This window comes from Cololabis saira, chromosome 18 (genome assembly GCF_033807715.1).
Source record: "Cololabis saira isolate AMF1-May2022 chromosome 18, fColSai1.1, whole genome shotgun sequence".
Taxonomy (NCBI): Eukaryota; Metazoa; Chordata; class Actinopteri; order Beloniformes; family Belonidae; genus Cololabis; species Cololabis saira.
In genome coordinates, this window is record NC_084604.1 from 27,664,985 (window position 1) to 27,687,004 (window position 22,020).

Here is a 22,020-nt window from a genome sequence, read left to right on the forward strand (position 1 = left end):
GCAGGAGGCCCGCACCGGACCGGGCCCTGCGGGGTCCGGCCGTTGAAGCCGCTGCTCCCCTTCTTCTTCTCAACTTCATCTCATCGGCGCAGGCCAAAGCATCCCATCTCCTCTCTCTTCCCCCGGGCTGGGGGGAGGCAGGAGGCCCGCATCGGACCGGGCCCTGCGGGGTCCGGCCGTTGAAGCCGCGGTCCCCCGGGAGGCTCCGATTTCTCACTAAACTCTGTTCCTCTTTAAGTTCACAGATCCAAGCTTCCGACGCCCACGCGCTCCCGGCAACCAGATCGGGACACAGCTGCGATTGAGTTCTCTGACTGAACCCCCCCTCCCCGCTCCGAGCCCCTGTCTGCGAACCGGCGCAGGGATCGGGGACGGACGGCCGGCGTCTCGCCCGGCGTGAGCTCTCCCGGGGCCCGGACGGCCGCGCGTCGGCGACCGGCGCAGAGAGGGAAGCACGGCAAGGAGAGACCGGTCCCCCCGCCGCGCCTAGGAATGCGTGTGAGCCTCCGTTTTGGTCCGGAACCACGGCCCGGCACGAGGCGGCCCCGCCGCTGTCTAATCCGTTTCAGGGGAAGGGACGGGACGCGATATCCTGACTGCGAAACCCCAGCAGGACCGCGAACCCGGTCGACAAACCCGCAGGCCCCCGATTCCGGATCCCAGAGGAGACGTGAACCCGCGTAGCAGTGATCAGTAGGATTTAAGAGTGTTCAGAACTGTGTGTGAGATTGTGAGACCTGGGTTATCAGTAACTTAAGAGTGTTGCAGAGCTGAATCTGTGTTCAGAGCTGAGATTACATCATCATTGTTATCATTATCATGGTTGATTAATTTGTAGTCACTACTTTCTGCTAGTCATTCATGTTTTAAAGCGCTGTTTTCTGCAGTTGATCACGGTTTAACACCGGGATCACCATCCGGTCCGATTGCACGTGGCCCAGAGGGCGCGTCCATCTTTAACAGACCACAGGAGCCTCGTTTGAACTGTAGATGTTCTGTATCTTCATTATTATTACATTTGATTCTTTTCTTTTCATTCCATGCATTTAACGTTTATGTTTCATTTTATTGATTGTTGTTTTTCTAGTTAATTAATTGTTTTATGGATACTTAAGCCATTTCTGCCATCAGATTTATTTGGGTGTTGCGTTTATCATCTTTTGACACCCGTATGTAAATAAATTCTGATTGATTTCTTTATGAGTGGTTGTGTTATTTCATGCAAGATTTGGTCACAAATTGATTTGTTTAAGCAGAGCCTAGTGTTCGGATATCACGCCTTCACTGTTATTCTGTAAGATTTGCTGTTCTGCAGGATAATTCAAATCATAATGAGACTGATTTTCTGCTGTTAGTTATCGAATCCCACCGGAAGTAAGGCCCCGGCGGTGGTGCCCCTACGAGAATTATCATTTTTGATAATACAATTTGATAAATAGTCAACTTTATTAATTATTAATAATTCTTTAATAGAATTATCATTAGCCTTGATAACTGGACAGCCAAGCTACCTTGAGTTGCACAACAATATATATATATATATATATATATATATATATATATATATATATATATATATATATATATATATATATATATATATATATATATAGGATGTTGCGTATTTGATCCTTCAAAAATACACTACCCATGACATGAATTGCATTACACTTTGTGAACATTATACGATAAAGAGGGGAAAAAAACTATATATATATATATATAAGTATTTCTGAGCCTGTATACTACAACAGTATAATAAAGTCCTGTAATGATGGCTTTTAGTTTTGGTGTCCACCCCAAGAATTGAAGTGGCCCCATCTGGCCCCCCCTTAGGAAACATTTTTGGAGGCGCCCCCGGCTTAGGGAGTAAAACAAAGTAAAATTGTAGCTCTACAAAGGTAGAAAACCATTAGGTAGTATTTTTTGGCAAAGCAGCAGAAATTGTCAGAACACCGGCTTAAATCGTCTCCATTTATCTCCACCAATAGGGGTCAGTATCGCTCAAAACAAATATAATATTAAATGAAAAGAGCCAGAAACGGCTGGCAGAAGAAGAGGTGGCCCCCAGTGCGCATGCGTGCACCACGTATACGCTGCGCCGAGGCCGCTGCAGCTCCGCAGCTCCTGTCGGACCGTCACGTTGCTGCCGCTGCAGGGACACACGCCGCTCAGACATGGCCGGACAACAGTTCCAGTACGATGACAGCGGCAACACCTTTTTCTACTTCCTCACGTCCTTCGTGGGACTCATTGTGATCCCGGCCACATATTACTTCTGGCCGCGGGATCAGAATGCTGGTAAGGCCCCGATGTGCGGCTCGCTGCTAACTCGGCTAAAGGCTGATTTATGGTTCCGCGTTAAATCGACGCAGAGCCTTACGGCGTACGTTGCGCGTCGCCGCGTACCTCCTACGCCGTAGGCTCTGCGTCGATTTAACGCTGAACCATAATTCAGGCTTAACTCAACCCCCCCTGCAAGAGGGAAACATTAATTTACAACCTACAGGACATGCATGTGTCTTTCCTTGACATTTGTCGCAGTTGTTGCCAGTGTTTGGAGTGAAACATGAAGTGCTGAAGCATCTGCCCTCAAGTGTGCCATTATTCTCTCAGTGACACCCTGTTAGTCCTTATCCTGCTGTTATCTGTTTGTCAACAATGGGGACATATGCTGTTATGTAACTTAAGACTGGAAAGTTTGACTTAATACGTGTGCTGGGTGCAGCTGAGGGGCCAATTATCAAGAAACTTGAAGTGGATAATGCTCGCTTGTCCAGTATTGTGTGTTCTTGGGATGACAGTGTTATCAAGGCTCGGCAATCCTACTCAAGTGACAGTGCTGTTATCACATCAGTCAGGGCTAGGGGTGGGCAAAAATATTGATACGGCAATATATCGCGATACATAGTCTCCCGTTACGATATCGATATTCAATGTATGTATCGCGATATATTGCCGTATCAATATTTTTGCCCACCCCTAGCTGCACTTGATTTTGTGATTTCAGTGTGGGTGAGACACTGCAATTTATTTTGAGTATTTTGTATCTAAGAATAATGCAAACACTGCACTTTTCATTGTGTTTCAGTGTGTTTTTTCACGCAAATATGTTGCATAATTAAAATGGAAAGTTTGAATTACATTGTTTTGACTCAGTCTGTCCAATGCATTATCACTATCATCTGATGTACATATATACAACTTGGATTTTAAGATGTGTAATGCATTTTAAATTTTTCGGTGAACTATGTAGAATATCGCGATATATCGGGATATATCGCATAATCGGGATATTGCAATTTGTATCGTATCGTGGCTCAAGTATCGTGATGCGTATCGTATTGTGAGGTCCTTCCCAATACCCACTCCTAGTCAGGGCTGAGCCTTTACTCTTTGTTTTATCTTCCAAACCAGAACAAGTCCGTCTGAAGAGCCTGCGGCGGGTGCACGGCAGGTGTCTGTGGTACCGGCTCCGGCTCATGAAGTCCCAGCAGAGCGTCGTCCCAACACTCAAGTGAGTGTATCAACTGCTTTTTTTTTTTTTAATATGTATGAATGAAAATACATTTATTTCGGCCAGGTCATTCAGGATTTAGACAACAACAGAAAGCATTAGTTCACATAATAAAGAGACCTAACCGAAAAGGAATAGGCTGAAGCTATTGCTTATTTACGCCTACCCTTCTCACATGATCAACTTATTCAGATCAAAACATCATACAAAAAAATCACATTAAACACATTAAACTTAAACAACACGTTTGAATGCATGAATCGACTGGCACATCTTCAATTTTTCATCAAGTGCATTCCATATATTTACTCCCCTTACAGTAATACATTGATCTTTAATTTTAGTCCTAGACTTTGGTTTTTCAATCATATGTTTCCCTCGAAGCTCATATCTACTTACCCTTATTTTAAACATGCTTACAATTTTACTAGGTAACAATCTGTTGAACATTTTGTACATTATCAATGATATTTTGTATTCCACTAAAGCCATGAATTTAAATGCCCTTAATTTAATAAATATTTAATTTGATGGTTCTCTATAATTTGATTTTGTGATAATCCTTACCGCTCTTTTTTTGAAGAATAAAGATCAGTTTAGTATGGGTAAAATATGCACTCTCCCATATTTCTAAACAGTATGTAATGTAGGGAATAAACATAGTACACAGTATGTATGCATTTATTTCTTGATGTTTTTTTTATGTTGTTATGTAAGTAAACATGCTATACACATGTTCAGGAGGGATGTATGACTCCACTGAATTCTTTCACAGCAGCTGTTGGCATCAATGACTGCGTTTACATGCAGTCAATAACCCTTTTAAAACCCGAATATTGGCAATAACCCGAATTTGCACGGCCATGTAAACACCAATAACCCCTTTTGAATAACTCGAATTTGCTCATATTCCGGTTTTTAAAAACCCTAATATGACCCCTGGGTTACTCCTTTTAAAACCCGAATATTCGGTCATGTAAACGCCAAACGGGATATCCCCATCAAACGGAACATGAATTTGTTTTCTGCGCATGCTCTGTTCGCAAGGAATCCTGGTCTTTTGAGTCCAGGACGTTCTTATAAACATGGAGAAACGCAAGACCATGAGGAGACTAATCACTTCATAAATGTAATGAAGGATATGAACATGTTGGCATTTGTAGACGGTAGAAAGTACGGGGATAGCGAAATTTACAAGAACATGAGCGAAAAGTTGCCCGAAGCAGCATTTGTTTTGAATTTGGATACAGGAAGAAGAAGCAGAAATGACGCTAATTGCGTCATCATGTTCTCCGCGCGTCGCTGGTTTGATCGGGATATCCCGAATGATTAATCACCATGTATACAGGGATAACCCTGTTAGCTCACGCATGTAAACGGAATATTCAGAATGTTTCAGTAACGGGAATATTAGTAATAACCCGAATTTTGACTGCATGTAAACGTAGTCACTGAGTCTTACTCATAGTGTTCAGAATCAGAGTCAGAATCAGGTTTATTGGCCAAGTTTAAACATGCCAGACAGGGAATTTGACTCTGGTTATTTCTAGTGATGCACCGAAATGAAACTTTGTGGCCAAAACTGAAAATAATAATAAACACTTGTCCGAATACCGAACAATGGTTCTTCGCAGTTTTTCATTTATTTTAAAATTGAGAATTATCTTTCACAATCTCTAATAGGCTATGTTCTGCTCTTACATCTGGTAATGCTTGTAAGTCCCGTTGTTGGGCATGTGTAGGCTATGATAATGAGACGGGTATTTCTGCAGCCTGACGAGAGGCTCCAGGTTGCAGAGGGCCCGGTCCTGATATGCCCCCCCCGGCCTGGTCCTGTTATGTTCTACTGACGAGAGGGTTATCACTCCTGGGGATGGGGACTTCTGACAGATGACCATCTAACTGTTGAGCGGCTGCGCTTGTCGTCTGCATCTGGGTTATTTTCTTGGAGGATCTCGTCATATCAGACAGTGAGGGTTCGCCACCGTACGGGCCCTTTTCTCTGCGCTCTCTCTCCTGCGCTGTGCGTCCCGCGACCGTCTCCATCACCAAGCGGCTTTCCCAAATCCAACTCAGCCTGGATCATTTTTCGTGTCCTCTGCTTTTTCCCCACATCCAAGTAATGATCTGACATGCTGACATGTTCGCTGCATTTAACACCGCACGCCCCTCACTCGCTGTTTGATTGCGTCATCACACGCCGTTATTAATTCGTTTTTTTTCCCTCACTTATTCCACCAAACACCGAAAGTGTTTTTTTTGCTATTTTCGGCCGATCAATTTCGGTTACTGAACATTCGGTGCATCACTAGTTATTTCGCTCACTGTACAGTAAATACACAAATGACGGCTCTTATTGACATGTATACAATTTTTTTTTTTTTTAAAGTGTAGTGGGTTAATGAAAGGTCCTTTGTTACAGCATATGATTGAGGTTATTATTATTATTATTATGGCACGGTGGTTGATTACTCTGAGACTCTGAGTGATGAGTTCATCAGAGCAACAGCTTGAGGGAAGAAACTGTCTCTGTGTCTGGAGGTTTTGGTGTACAGAGCTCTGTAGCGCCGTCCAGAGGGGAGGAGTTCAAGCAGACTGTGTCCTGGGTGTGTTGCTCACATAAGTAAGTTGAGCTGACGAATCCTCACAAATTAGGCACTTATTTTTAGTCAAGTATGTAACTGTTAATTACGTCAAGAAACACGTTGGTTTCAATTGGATTGCTATGAGAGAGGTTGGTCCTCTTCTCCTTGTTGGAGCTGTTTTAAGCCCACCTGGTGTGTGCGTCTAACTGGACAGAGATGTTGTTAGTCTGGTGTGAATATGGTTTATATAGTTCAGGCAGAAGCTTGCATGTACAGTCTGTGTAGTACAATGTGCATTGGTTAATTTATTTAGGCACAAGTCCACCTTTTTGTTTTGCAAACTTTGAACGTGCCCTCTCCAGTAGAATCCCCCTGTTTTCTGAGTGGCTTATTCTCTCTGCGTGATTTATACAGGGTTTCCGCAGGGTTTTAAAAAGTATTAAAAAGTGATAAATGAAAATTGCCAAATTTAAGGCCATTAAAAGTGTTAAATTCACTGTCAGAGGTATTATTTTTTTTAAATTGGTATTATTTTTTACCTTTTACATTTTAATCAGTCTATTTTATTGTCATTCACAAAGTGAAATAAATGTGAAACATCTGGTCAACATCAATGAGTCTATAAATCTGTTCTGTATAGTGTTCTATAGGTCAAAATCTGTATTAATGTTAAAAGGTCCTTGATTAACACTTAATGTTGTGACAGTTTTTAAAAAAAATCTGAAGGTAGTGAAAAAGGCATTAAATTGGTATTAAATTTAACATAAGGATTGCTGTATAAACCCTGTTATATCAGCTTCTCAGTTTTTCGTCTTCCAACGCCCACTTTCCACTCTTGCATCTGTGACTACAACAGCATCCTGTGTTTACTCTCCAAGTTTAAACACCCAGCCTTTATACAGTCTTCTTTCTGCGTGCTTGCATTTTTATTTATTTATTTACTTGTTTTTTGAGTAAGGCAGTCAGAACTGCTCTGCATGTTCATTGGGATGTCTGAATCAAAACGGCCTGTCTTTTAAGGTTCCCTTGTGGCCGTGTTGTAGGGACAGGAGTTAAAATAAGAATGCATCATCTGTCTTTCTGGTTCAGCTACTCAGACAAGTGAGGCTAGTCAAATGTTGTCATAGCAACAGATGCTGCAGCACAGGCTATAGTGTTTGTTGGCTCCTCTGGTGGAAGCGAGTTCAACCTCCATGCATAAATGGCACGGCAGTGTTAAAACGGGGGCCTCCCTCGTGGTCGTGGATGGAGATGTGCTTGCTATAGTGTGTCAAATGTCAAAACTGATATCTGGCTTTAAATGTTGAGTGGATTTCCTCTGCAGAGAGTTGCCTAATCGACTGATGTATGTTCTCTGTCTGTGTAACTGTTTTCAGGAAAGGAGCTTTGCTGTTGGGGTGGGCTGTGTTCCTGCTGCTTGCCTACAAGGTGTCCAAACTGGACAGAGAGTACCAGGAATACAATCCATATGAAGTCCTCAACTTGGATCCGGTAATTCCACACAAATCAAAACAGTTTAGGGGTTCTGAAAAAAAAAGAAGACATCTTGAAAGATCAAAATAAACCCTTTTTTTAATCTCTCTTCAAGCTCTGCTCACTTGTTGCTGTTTCTGTTTCCTCCAGGGTGCATCGCTCTCTGAAATCAAGAAGCAGTACCATGTACTGTCACTCAAGTACCACCCTGACAAAGGTGGTGATGAGGCCACATTCATGATAATTGCCAAAGCCTATTATGCGTACGTGTTAATTTGGTTCTTACTTCAATCCAGTCAGTCAGCAAGATGTAGTCATCTCCTGCGGTGTCACATTTTGAATTAATGTATAAATTAACACTTTGCATTTATCTGCAGTCTAACCAATACACAGTCGCGACAGAACTGGGAGCAGTACGGTAACCCAGACGGTCCAGGTGGTAAGTAAAGCTGCCTGTGACGAAAGTGAATCAAAAACAATGGAAGCATGTGACGCCTACATTATATTTTCATAATACTGACTGCTTTTGTTATTTTCTAATGTATTGCTATTAGAAATATTTCAGTTCATACAGAAATAAGGGTATTTTTACCTCTCTTTCTAGCCACCAGTTTTGGGATTGCGCTGCCAGCTTGGATTGTCGACCAGAAGAACTCTATGCTGGTAAACATTTAGCGATGAAGTCGTTGTCACTTTAAGAACTTGTGGATTTTGTATATGGTTAGTGGATTTACATCTTACATGGTTTAAATCTTGATTTGGGTTTGTCTTTCTTAGGTGCTGCTAGTGTATGGACTTGCCTTCATGGTCATTCTTCCCGTTGTTGTGGTGAGATATTATTTTTTATTTTTATTTTTTTGGGCATGATCTTAATTTAAACTGGCATTTGTGGACGTCATTTTCTCAATATTCCCTATTTTTGGTCTGTTCTTTAGGGCACGTGGTGGTACCGCTCGATCCGATACAGTGGAGACCAGATCCTCATCAACACCACTCAGCTCTTCATGCACTTCATGTACAAGACGCCAAACATGAACATGAAGAGTGAGTTTGCTCTTTGCCGGAGCGTTCTATTATATAATAATTGTATAATTAATTATTAACAAAACATGGATTGGATATTCTCTGTTTTTGTTTTTTTGTGACGTTAACTTTGACTAAACCGAACCTCCAGGATTGACCATGGTGCTGACGGCAGCCTTCGAGTTTGACCCTCGTAGCAATAAAGAGGCCACCATAAGACCCACGGACAACATCGAAGTGCCGCAGGTAAAAATGTCCTCCTGAAACTGCAATCAGTCTGATTTTAGGTGATATTTAAAAATCTGTGAATCATATCAAGCTGAAGTTCAAAAGAAAAAATTATTTCAGTTTATAAGCCCCTCTTTGTACCAACATCTATTCTTGAGAAAATGATTAGTCTGATTCTGTTGGATAATGTTTCCTGTGGAAGAATAAATCTAATGACGGAAATAATGGAAGTGAAGCTTTGTCTTTCACACCAGGCCAACAGGAAATATGGTGATTAAAGATCTCCTCTCTCCCTCCCTCCCAGTTAGAGACTTGAAGTGTTTTTCAGACAGTCTATTGAGCGCAGCATCTGTGGTAACCACACTTCTTGGCTGTTTGACAGTTTTTCTCTCTGCTTTATTCTGCTGAAAAGACAGCAGGCGATAAAATTAGCTCTTGTATCAAAAGCATGACACAGAAACCTTCATGACTGGCTAACTCTTAAAGATGCACTCCAACGGTTCTTACTTATGCAACAATTGGTTTACAAAGCCCCAAAATGTAACATTTTCTGTAGAAGAGGGTTTCACTGCTATTCTCTCCAATGGAAACCAAACTCTAATCTGGTAAACATACTTCACTATTGAAGTCTTGGATATTTTATTTTATTTTTTTATTTTATTAGTTTGCACACAATAAAAGTAACACTTGCAATCAAAATAGTAAAACAAATGTGACAGGAGAGGTCAAAAAGCCAACAGGCTTATGCAGCGGACCTCCCCTCAATTTAGGAAGTAAAACAGTAATTACAAAAAACAAAAACCAAAAAACACAACAAGACGAAAACTATAAACCAAAAACAAAGAAGGTTAAACTACATAATTACAGATCATCAACACACAAAAACAAACAAACAAACAAAGAAAACTTATGACATTTTTTAAATGTGAATCAAATTAGATGATACATTTCTTTTAAAAATCTCTAGAGTAGCAGAGCTTTTGATAATGTGAGATTTGGAGTTCCATATCTGTACACCGCGATATCTGAAGGAATACTGGCCATGTTTAGTTTTATAAAAAGGAAGATGAAGATGATTAACCTGTCTAGTTTTATATGAATGTATTTGAGAGTTATATGTGAAAAAATTACTAAACGATAGTGGTAAAGAAAAAGGCAAAAACATATGTTTGTATAAAAACACACATATCTGATGAATATTTATGTCATATACTGAAAGAATTTTGAGTTTTCTGAACAAAGGAGTAGACTGTTCCGTAGAGTTAGAAAAAGATATAGAATATATAGGATATAGAAACGCCACAAACACTCTCTGCTCTTGCTCTTTTGCAGCTGATCCGTGAGTTAGGAAACATCAATGTGAAGAAGAAGGAGCCTCCGTTCTGTTATCCGTACAGTCTGAAGGCCCGGGTGCTGCTGCTGTCCCACCTGGCCCGCATGGATGTGTCGGAGGAGTTAGAGGAAGGTAGGATGCAGTGATGCATTGATTGGAATTTAAAATAGTTTATTTATTTTTTATATTTTGGGGGGATGAATGATGACAACATGTGTGTTCTGTTCTAGATCAGAGGTTTGTTGTGAGGAAGAGTCCAGCTCTCCTCCAAGAAATGATCAATGTGGGCTGTCAGCTTACCATGATGGCCAACAGCAGAGGAGGTATGCAAAAATATATATTATATGCATGTTTCTTTTAATTGTAGCTTCCCTCTCTCTGTACACAGTTTTTGTTAACATAATGCTGTTTTTCTTCAGGTTTTCATGCTCCTCGCCTGGTAACCATCGAGAACTGCATGAAGCTGACCCAGATGATAGTGCAGGGCCTGCAGGAGTCCAAGTCACCGCTCCTGCAGCTGCCTCATTTTGAGGAGGAGCACCTCCGCTACTGCATTTCTAAGAAGGTACCCATTAAGTGTTCGTATGTTCACACTCAGAAAGTCACATTTGTCTGAATTACCCCTCTATTAAAGAAAACCAAAAACTGGTACGACTTGTTTCCTTCCCTTTCTAGAGTATCCAACAGATTCCACTTTGAAAATGTTCTGTCAGCCTGACAAATACTACGCTCTGTTGTTCAAACAGTAGACCACTGCTGCATTCAGCGCACCTCAAAAGCTGGAAAACAAGATGTTGCAATTAAATTGCTTCATTTTCAATGTAGAAAGTGGTTTAGAAAAAAAAACAACCTTTTTGTCCTCTTCTTCAATTTTAAAATGCCCAGCAACTATAGCAGATGACCCAAAGGGTACAAAAGGTATTAATTATAAGTTATCAGCTCAACATGATTAAATGATAAAATGGAGCATTTCTTCTGTGAGCTGCTTTCAGAGGAATGACATAAGAAGTAAAAGTTGACATGAACCTCTGCCAAAGTAGGAAATTTGAACACTGACACAGAATTACCATTTGTCACAAAAATTCTTCAAAAGCTTTTAGTGTTACATTTTTTTTAGTCTGAAAATGAAGGATGCTTGTCTGGGGATAAAAAAAACCTTCCTGAAAGCACAATCGGCACATCGAAGCGGGTGCTGACTCTTCAGGGATGTGACAGGCTTGGTCTAACGGTGGGCAGTATTTGATGTCTTCTCACCATCACCCTCTTCTCTCCAGTATAAGGTGAGAAGCCTGCAGGACCTGGTCAGTCTGAAGGACTCCGACAGACGCAGCATGCTGCGTTTCTTGGGCGAGGAGAAGTATGACGAGGTCATTGCTGTGCTCGGCAGCTTCCCTCACATCACCATGGATACCAAACTGCAGGGTACGTCCTAAACGAAGCAGATGCTTCGAACCCCTGCGGATCTAAATATTTAGTCAAACCAATAGTTTTCATTTCTGTTAATACTTTAGTTTGACGAGAGTTCTAGTTCATAATTGAACTAGAGAAACATAAGGGATAGTTTTATTGTGGCCCTTTTGTCACATCATGATTTTTTTTGCAAATTTTGCCAGCACAAACTAAGTGGAAAAAGATGCATTAAAAAGGAGAAGAAGCTACTTGGTGAGCACACAAGCAGATTTTGTAAGGCTTACGTCCTCAAAGATGTTAAATTGCCACACAAGTGGGTTCAGTTCGTTCAGAGACAGGAGTGTCCCCTCAAAGGAACAAAAATGAATCCCACTTTGCAAATTTGACCTAGAACAGCTCCGTCTAGCCACTGAGCTAAAGTTAAAATTACAGGTACAAGCTCATGTTTTTGTAAACATTAAGTTTTATTTCTTTTATTTTAAAGTTGTACCTCTTTTATTTTCAACTCTCAATGGAGTGAAGAGTCTCAGAGCACCCTGAGCTGCCTGAAGCCGGGCTGGCAGCTGCTGCCCAGGTCTCTGAGAGGGAACTTAGTGCAAGTGGCTGCCACTTAGGTGAAACACCCATGAGTCTCGTGAGATAGGAGTTTTGATGATCCTATTCTTTCTCTTTCAGTCTGAATAATTTCTACTTCAATATTAGAAGGTGCAAGTGTTTATAACGTAGCAGACGGGGCAGGAAAGTGTCATCTGCCGCTTGTTGGAGATCTGTAATTGTCCTGATTAGCATTTTATTTTTTAGGTCACTTTTCATTGAATTCATATTCAAAGCTTTTTGTTTGAGGGGGAAAAATAATGCCTTTTTATGAAGAAGACAATTGACTTCATAGAGGATTAATAACCTCTAATTATAACTTATAAACATGCATACTTGTCCAAAAAAAAAGAAACTGGGTTTTAGCAGGTCGAGTTATCAATACAGGTGCCTCTTTGCCTGACATGTAGATGTTAATAAAGTTTTCTGTTTCTGTGTTTTTTTGCAGTCCTTGATGATGAAGACAGTAATAACATCACGGCAGGGTCAATCGTCACGGTAACCGTCACCTTAAACAGAAAGCGGATGTCTGTAAGTATTAAAATCTGGACAAAAACTCAAACACAGCATCATTATGAATTACTATTACTTACACATCTTGCTGTGTGCATGCATGTCTGCGGGAGACAACTAGGGTGTGCTGTTGACCGTCTCGTGGTAAGAAACGGTCAATAAACGTTCATCTCTTTACTCTTTGTGTAGGATATGTTTGAAAAAGAGCAGGAACCAACAGCAATTCCAGGAGAGGAATCTGCCAATACGGAGGAAGCAGTAAGCAAAATGCACAGAAAGCCTGTCAGCTTATTTTTTTGTATGATTGTGTGACTTTTTTTTTCATGCTGCAATGAACTTTTTTGCCCGTTTTTAAAGCAAGCAGACACGAGTAAATCAAAAACCAAAGTGTGGCAGAACAAAAGCAAAGGGGCTAAGAAGACAGCCAAATCCAAGAAGAAAAAATTAACCAAGAAGAAGGCCACGCCGGCTCCGGCCAAAGCCAAGCAGGCCAACGGCAACGTGGCAGGAACTGTAAGTCGCAGCGTCCCGACTCTTTAAAACGCACAAAACTCTATCAGATAAATACGTAAACTGACGATGGCTTTAAAAAAAAAAAAAAGAATAATCAATCTTACTCTCCCAGGAAGTTGCAGCAACAGCAGCAGCAACGACAGCAAAAGACGAAGAGGAAGACGCCTCAGAAAAAGGCAGCGAGTCCGATGAAGGCGAAGCCAATAAGGAGTCGCACAGCGAGAGAGAAGAAGACAGCGACAAGCAAAGCGACACAGAAGTGGATGAGATAGCTGGCGACGACGAGGAGGTCAGGGAGCTCTTTTGTCTGTGGAGTGAAAGTCGCGTGGGTGAATGCCGTCTGTAAACGCCGTAACACCCTCCCCGCCCTCTCACCTGCTAGGAGTGGGAGGCGTTGCAGCAAAGCATCCAGCGGCGAGAGCGGGCGCTGCTAGAAACCAAGTCGAAGGTGACGCATCCCGTCTACAGCCTCTACTTCGCCGAGGAGAAGCAAGAGTGGTGGTGGCTGTACATCGCTGACCGCCGGGACCAGACGCTCGTCTCCATGCCTTACCACGTCTGCACACTAAAAGACACGGAAGAGGTGAGACCACGCTTTTGCCACATGACTCTTTTTTTTTTCTTTTGATTGTTGTATAATTCACAACAATACTACCATTACAAAAGGGATTTAATAAGTTGGTGTGTACGCATTTTTATTTTTTGCTGCTGTGCACAATAACTATTCAGACATTCTGTTGCTAGGCAACCCTTTGCACTTGGCATTGTGTGCGTCTGCTTGTTTAAGGCTGGGGTCTCCGGTAACAATGGATTGACAGCAAGGTAAAAGCTTAATGGGGGGGCCTGCCCGAGTGCGCATGACCAGCTGTCACGTCTCTGAAGGAACGTACTCGCAAGGAGCACCCCTCTCTGCGCACGGGGGGTCACTGTTTAGCAATCAATTAGACTGCCACTTGAACGGTTTCTATTCTTGTTTGCGCCGGACGGAGCTTACGCGCTACGTGTGTGGCAGAAGGGTTTTTGAAGAGGGCAGGGAGGGTTCCTTTCACCAGCGAGCCGCGGCGGTAAACAGCGGCTGTGTTACCGGCTCGTTCTCTGCCCTCGCGACGAATGGTAATTGGTCTCATTGTGCTGATGATTACATGTTTCCCACATGATTACACGTTTCCCACATGTAATTGCGCTGCCTGGTAATCACAACGTGAGGCAGAGTTGGGGCTAATATTTACTGTTGGACCCCGCCATCATGCGTCGGTTCATTTCTGATTACACACCTCACCGCGGCCCTCTGCTGATGGGTAATTTGTAAGGTGAGGAAGTTGAATCCCACCTTTCCTATTTCTTTACATGACTGCAATTATACTTTGTCATTCACCATGGCAGTTTGTAACAGGAGTGGGCACAGCCCTGCAAAATATACCCTTGTCAAATGATTAAATGAATATTGCTCCAGTTCTGGATTAACTTTTTTTTTTTTTTCCTGCTCTGAATAATCCACCACAAAATATAACTGGACTATAAGTTTTCTTACATTCATTTTAAGTTGGAAAAGGTGTTTTTTTTTTTTAAGATTTCTTTTATTTAATTCAACAAAATCCTCATCCACAAATGCACTAAATCAGTGACAGCTATTTAGTTTTCCTTTTATTTAAAAAAAAAAAAAAAAAAAAAAAGTCCAATCCTTTAAAGCCTAACGTATGAAATAACACAAAAGAAATCCAAAATTTCTTTTTGTTAGAAGTGTTAATTATATATTGGAATAAAAAAACACTTCAAATTTTGTATTAAATCAATTTCTAAGTTTATTTTCCTTATCTTTACAATAGGTACATTAATGTATTTTTCATTTAGTTTTTTTTGGTTTGAATTTAACTTTTTTTTTAAATTTCCTGATTTAGAGTATGCTACAAAGGTCTCAGAAATGCATGTATCATATATGATACATCTGGCATTTTAGGGTTAATTGAATCATAATAAGATGAATGTAAAATGAATATATAGAAGTTCTAAAAATAACCGAGTAACAGGAATTGCCGGTAACTTGGTTTCAGCTCACTGAGCTGTGATCATCCCACCCATGTCCAAACATCTGCTAAAGACGAGATAATTCACTTTTTTCTCATCTGTATAAAATTTTGACTTCTTCTTTTTATGAACCTCATCTGTTTAGGTCTTGAATCCAGGAAGGAAGTGGCACAGCTGTTGACTTCTGCAGCACTTAATGCTCACATGACTGAGGGTTTTATACTAATGATGTTTTATTTTGAAATGTCAACTAGACCTCCATTTTTTAATTTTAATTTCTTCCCTATAAAGCTCTTAACTGAAAACTCTAAGGAGGTTTTACCATATCCTGATAGTGGTGAAGTGGTCTTTTGTAGTTTCATTGCAGTTGCCGTGCATTCATCGCTTTTTCTTTCTCTTTTTTTTTTTAATTTCTTCTGTCATTCAATGACTATTGGAATATTTAAAAAATTAATGCATATGTCTAGTTTTTAAGGTTAAGTGTGTGCTTCTCGAACCCAAACTAGTAGCTGGTTCTGATGGAATAATGTGGAATTCTTTGATTCGATTTAAACAAGACTTAAAAAACAGGAAACTATGTTTATCTGAATGCAGTAGCTTGTAACCTTTTTATTGGGGGTTCAGCTGCATGTGTTTTGTGTGCTTGAGTTGGACCAATAATTTCTTGAGGGTGAAATTAGACCCTGCACGGATAAAATGGGTATAGAAAATGGATTTTTAAGATGATTGAATAAAGGCAAATAAGATAAACTGCTGATTTTTTTTGTTTTCTAGGTTGAGCTAAAATTTCCAGCTCCTTCCAAAACGGGCAACTACCAGTACTCTGTCGTCCTCCGTTCCGACTCCTTCCTGGGATTGGACCAGATCAAACCACTTAAGGTGAAAATGGATGTTTTGGTTGTTTTCGTTGTTTTTTTTTCACCCCTCATTTTCTTAAGCAAAATTGGAGAAACTGTCCTGCACATTATTTTCCCGCTAAACTTTCTTGGAAAACGGACCCAACGGTTATGACCAACATAAGCAAATAAGTTAGATTTGCTTATGGTTGTTTGATTGTGGTGCTACCGTGCTAGGAGTCACAATTTGATGACTTTGATATAAAAACACATTTATTTAAAAACAAGAATCTGTCTTTACTGAAGTTATTAAAAGCTGTTTTTATTTATTTATTCATTTACCGCCTATATAAAGTTTTAGGCATTAATTGTGGAACATGGTCAGTCTTCTTCTATTACAGTTGGAAAAAAGACTTAAGTTTTGCCTCTTTCTTTAAAAACAAAAAAAAGAATAAAAGCTAGTTTCAGTGTACTACAAGTACGAATGGGCGGTTTGGACTAAAAAATGTATCACGATAATTTCTGGCACTTATCCCGATAACGATAAAAATACCAATTCAACTCCACCTTTTTAACTTTGGAGCCCCTAAAACACTGCTCTAAAAGAATACTAAATGCTACTAAACTACACCAATTAAATTGAATTAATAAAAAGCAATTAAATTGGTACACCTGTACTGCAAAACTGTAATGACTCAAATGAAACAAGTTTGAAATGTAAGAACAGATTCAACATTTATTCAAACTGTATCGGCTTAAACAGTGGGATAACAGTGCAAACAGCAAAAGTACCATTGTCCTTCAAGTTTTCTTAGCTTATAAAATCACAAAGTAGAAAAAAGATACAACCTGATAAATAAAGAAACAGGACAAATAAATTAAAGTCATCTTTTGCACTCTTTTGCAGACTCTGCATATAATAGATGATGTTTGCTCCTCGTCACTGTTTTTAAATCCAAACCAGTTCCAGAGCTGGAGCCTCGTTTAACAACGAGCTCCTCGCTCTCAGATCCGCCTTCCGCCATGTTTGTTAAGGCTGATTTATGGTTCTGAACCATAATTCAGGCTTCACACAAAAACGTCGGGAATTTATCGTTTTTACTGCAAGATGACAAATTCTTCACCGTGGGGAATTTTTTTGACGGTATATCGTGAACGGTAAAATATCACCCATTCCTAACTACAAGATGCGTTTCTTGTGTTTTTGTAGCTGGAGGTCCATGAAGCCAAGGCCATGCTGGACAACCACCCACAGTGGGACATCCCCGACACAGAGGAAGAGGACGAGGAGCAGGAGGACAGCGACGGCATCGAGGAGAGCGACGATGATGACGATGAGGACAACGACTGAATGTGTTGATGCTTGGTGTCCCTCTCTCCCTCTCTCTCTCTGTCTCTCTCTCTCGGACTGGCCACCCATCCACTAGTGAAGAGGAGCATCGAAGCCGTGCCTGCCACAAACAGAATCACACACGCACACACACACACACACACACAGTAAATCACTGGGGACGGTTTATACACACAGAACCCTCCACCATCTTACCTTTTCAATGTCATGAAATGTGGCCCCTCCCTATATTCCCTTTTCTACAGAGACTTCTTCACTCACCTCTGACTGCTAGCGGAAGGTGAATTCTGTGAATACTAACAGGCCTGAGTGAGTGTGACTGTGTGTATGATGTGTGTAACGTACGTCTTTGTACAGGTGTGAAAGATGGACACACTGTGGACTGGAGGACCTATTATTCGATTATGGGCTCTTTTCTTCTGTTTCGAGGGGAGAGACTGGATGTATAACCGCTAATTCCATTTTCCAAAATTAAAATCACATGACCTCCACATGTCATCACTTTTTTTTTTCTTTTTTTTTTTTTTTTTAATTACTCAGCACCGATGTTTTCCATGTCAATGATTCTTCTAATTGTATGCTGAAAAAGGGTGAGCTTTAGCCCTCTTCGTCTGGGAACTTTAAAGTGGGACAACAGTGTCTCCACACAGGGGGGTGGGCAGGATGCGGGGGGGGGGGGGGGGGTTGTCGTTTTTTTTTTTTTTTTTTTTTCTTCGTCCCCGTCCTGTATCTTTTCACTGTTACATACTTGTGTTCACTTTATGTTGAAGGAGATGTCTCCAGCGTGATACTGATGTGAATCGGGACCTCAGGTGTAACCGGTGGGAAGGCAGGGCAGCAAAACACGCGGTGTTAAGATATGACTTCAGAGTGCTCTTCTACGTGAACTACATAAAAGATGGGTCTTCATTCGCTCAGTCTAAGATGCTGGTTATGTAGATAAACATACTTGTGGCTTTTCAAAGAGGTGACTTCCTTTTATTTTCCTTTTTAAACAGTTGTAGCACATTCCAGTGTACACGCATATTCTAAAAATGGCCTTATAAATACAACTGAAATACCACAATATACAAGTCCTTCGTGCTATGCACTAGTGAATCCCAGGAGAGTAGAATAAAACTGAAATTAGCCCCTTTTTTTCCCCCTTGTTGGTAGAAATCTGAAGGTTTTAGTTTATCTTTTTTTTAAGGCAAACTATAGTTTCTCGGTTCTTGAGGAGGCATATCACTACACCCTGCCATCACCCAATTTTCAGAGATGTGACTGTTTATTTGAGCATTTGAGTGTGAGGTCACTGCCACATACGGGGAGTAGGTCCGGGATCTGTTCTGAACAAAGACCTGTTGAAAGTAACTCGTAGTGTAAGAGTAAGCGAACTTTCTCACGCACCTTTTCTTGTTTTATAAAGCGGAACAAACACGAATTGGGGTGGAAATCGGGATGATTTCATTCTTCCATTCAACGTGGTTTTGGCTAAGACAAAGACCTCTCTTTCATTTAAAGCTGTTCTTTTGTTTGTTTGTTTGTATCTGTTGAGATGTAGTTATAACAACCAAGTCCCGTTATTTTTGCATTCTAATCCTGAGTTTTCTGTGTTTAGATTGGGAGGGAACCGGAGCTTCCTAGTGGAGCTTGTTGGGCTTTCACTGTGTTGATGACAGTTTCGATTTTTACACAAATAATCTTTCACAATGAATAATCCGTACCCCTTTTTTCTTTTTTCTTTTTTTTTTACTTTACAGTGCATACTAGTGTGTTATGTTAATGTGAGAGATTTCCAACTTCCCAGCTCAACCCACACGCGCTCACTCAGACTATAACCCTCCTGTATGTGTTGAAGCCGGTGTATGCTAACGGTTAATATTGTATTCTGAGTATTTATCGCTCTGCAATAGAATGTAGCATCAGTGATAAATGCTGTGTGGGGGAAAAAAAAAGAAAATACTGCAGTGAGGTTAGACACAACGCCATCTCTTCCATGACAGACCTTAACCAGGTGACCGGCCAGCAGGCCACCTCTGTTCGGACAACCGACTACCCAAATGACTATGGATCTGCCACTTTTGTTTACAAAGGAACTGTCATTGTAAATGGAAAAAAATATATATTATTTGTATTTAAAATCATTTCAAATAAAAACTTTTAAATGAGGTGGCTTGCTTTTGTTTTTACTCTATTGAAGTCTGGTTAGTGACAGGCCTTTGAATACATTTTGGGTTTTTCTGATTTAGCCCTCTTATCAACGATCACAATGGATCTGAAATCAAACAGGTTTTCTTTTTCGATATTTGGATTTTGCATAAATCTATGGGGTAATGGAAATGGGAAATAAAGACTAGTGCACCCAGTCAACTTTCAACCCTGTCTAGAAAAAACCAAAGTACTGTAGTCATTATTATTTGTAATAAGTGACTAAATAATAGTGTATTTTCTGCCATGTCTTGACTTTTTATTCCTTTTATCTCTTATCTTGATTTTATTATTTCTGTTTCCTTTTAAGTATCAAACTGTAGCACTTTGAGATTCTCAGTAATGTAAAGTGCATTATAAATAAAATGTATTATTATTATTATTATTATTATTCAGCTGACGGGTGACGTGTCCTCTGTTAGAGTTAAGATCAGGTTCATTAAACCCCAAATTCACTACCTGATCCCACTTTAAAGAAAAAACCTAATGCCAACAACCTAGGAAATTATAAAAAACAAGTTTTGTGAGCTGAAGATGAAAACACCACTTAAAAGAGTCAACTTTAGTAACTCATGTTTGATAAATAGAAGCTACATGACTCAGATTCACCCTCAGAGGCTCAAAAATGCTCCAGAAATCAAACTTATTCATATCTCTTATTCATGAAAGAGTGAAATGAACATTAAAGTGTTGAAAGCAGGTTCCCCAGCGCCAGACTGGTCTGGTTTCCTCTGGTTCCAGATCGGTCTGGACTTCACGCCCGTGGTGCGCGCCGACTCAGCAGGACAGAGACGAGCAGCTGAGCGTCTTCGTCCGGCAGCTGGAGGTGGCCAAGCAGCTGGATCTGCCGGTGTGAGTAACGGTGGCACCCCTGGGGGACCAGGGCCTCGGGGTGGGGGTCACGATGGCTGCGTTTTCCTAGGAACACCCTGAGGGAGGGGAAAGGAGGCGCTACTTCTGTTTTGATATTTTGATATTCTGTTTAAAATATCAGACATAATGTCACCCAGAAATCCCTTTAAGATCCCTACACTAGGACAGGAGGAGGAGCTGTGAGCTATGAGCACTTTATCACGACATGAGCCCAGGGAAACTTTGCTTCAGTAATGAGCAACCATAAAAGACTCACTAAATAAAAAAAAAAGGTTTGAAAATGTTTGTAAAATCGTTAATCACTGAAATATGTTAAAAGATGCTCTCAGGGTGAAGAAATAAAACTACAGAAGAGTATTAGGGCCATGCAGGAGAAAAAATATTTGAGAGGGGAAGATTTTTTTTTTATTGTGCACTTCGAGAAAAAAGTCGAAATGTCAAGATTAATGTTGAAATACAATTTCAAGAAAAAAAATTGAAAATAAATTCCTGGAGTGACCACTAGGTGGCAGCCGCCTAAAAACAAGTTAAGCCTTCATAAAAATCTCTGTTAAATACAACCCTAAAAAGGAAATAAATGTATTTACAGCCTGGTTTTGTGTCCATACCGTTCTTTGGACTCATTGTGGTCATAACCCGGATCCCGTATAAATACCGACGCGTGATAGCTGGTCTGTGTTTGGCTTACCATGGTAACAACTCCCCCTCCCAACGGCAGGAAGTGCCGTGTGGCTCTGAGTAGTAGTACGTCCGAATGAATGCATACTACTGATATTTACTCAAAAGTGTGCCGAACTTAAGTATACTTTTTGAATATATACTGTTTAGTGTGGCACTTTCAGACGATGGTGGTGATATCTCGGATCCCGTATGAATATCGACGCGTGATAGTTGGTCTGTGTTTGGCTTGTCCGGCATAGCCTAGTCTATGTGATGCGTCAGAAATCCTGGTTTTGCACCTTTTAACCAACCCTGGTCCTCAAGATCTACTCTCCTGCATGTTTTGGATGTTTCCCGGCCTCAGCACACCTGATTCTCATGAACGGTCCTCGTTAGCTTGTTATCAAGGTCTGGGCAGTTCTGTTGTTGACACAGCTCCTTTTGCCACGGTGTGCTGAAGCAGGGTAGCGTCTAAAACAAGCAGGACAGTAGATCTCGAGGACCAGGGTTGAAGATCACTGTTTTAACCGAATCAAACGCCCTTAGACGACTGCGTACTTGTCCTCTGGACGTCTTTTGCTGGGAGGGATGGAGCCATGTAGGAAAGAGAGGCTTCAGAAGCACGACTCAAAAACCTTCACGCCTGGTTCGTCCAATAATCAAACAGTCTGGGGATTAAGTTTGTGTATTCATTTTAGGAAACACTGAATGGGTCCCGAGGTTTCCGGGGGTTCTGGGTTCTGGGTCCCGAGGTTTCCGGGGGTTCTGGGTTCTGGGTCCCGAGGTTTCCGGGGGTTCTGGGTTCTGGGTTCTGGGTTCTGGCTTCCGAGTCCGCAGCCTCTTCTCATCTATTTGCAAGAGATTAAAGGAGGTATAATTTGAATTTGAATTGAAAT

At 40.9% G+C, this 22,020-nt stretch overlaps 1 protein-coding gene across 1 annotated transcript; it reads left to right on the forward strand.

Annotated features, from left to right (window-relative positions):
- Positions 1-2,092: 2,092 nt before the first annotated feature.
- sec63 (SEC63 homolog, protein translocation regulator) lies at positions 2,093-19,552 on the forward strand. The gene is made up of 20 exons (XM_061746594.1): positions 2,093-2,301; positions 3,418-3,517; positions 7,479-7,593; positions 7,726-7,838; positions 7,953-8,014; positions 8,180-8,238; positions 8,353-8,403; positions 8,511-8,619; positions 8,750-8,844; positions 10,159-10,291; positions 10,390-10,482; positions 10,579-10,724; positions 11,434-11,581; positions 12,612-12,694; positions 12,866-12,934; positions 13,034-13,189; positions 13,302-13,478; positions 13,572-13,772; positions 15,989-16,093; positions 17,261-19,552. Exons 1-20 carry the CDS (start codon positions 2,178-2,180, stop codon positions 17,399-17,401), a joined length of 2,280 nt encoding a protein of 759 aa, XP_061602578.1. The 5' UTR covers positions 2,093-2,177; the 3' UTR covers positions 17,402-19,552.
- Positions 19,553-22,020: the final 2,468 nt, after the last annotated feature.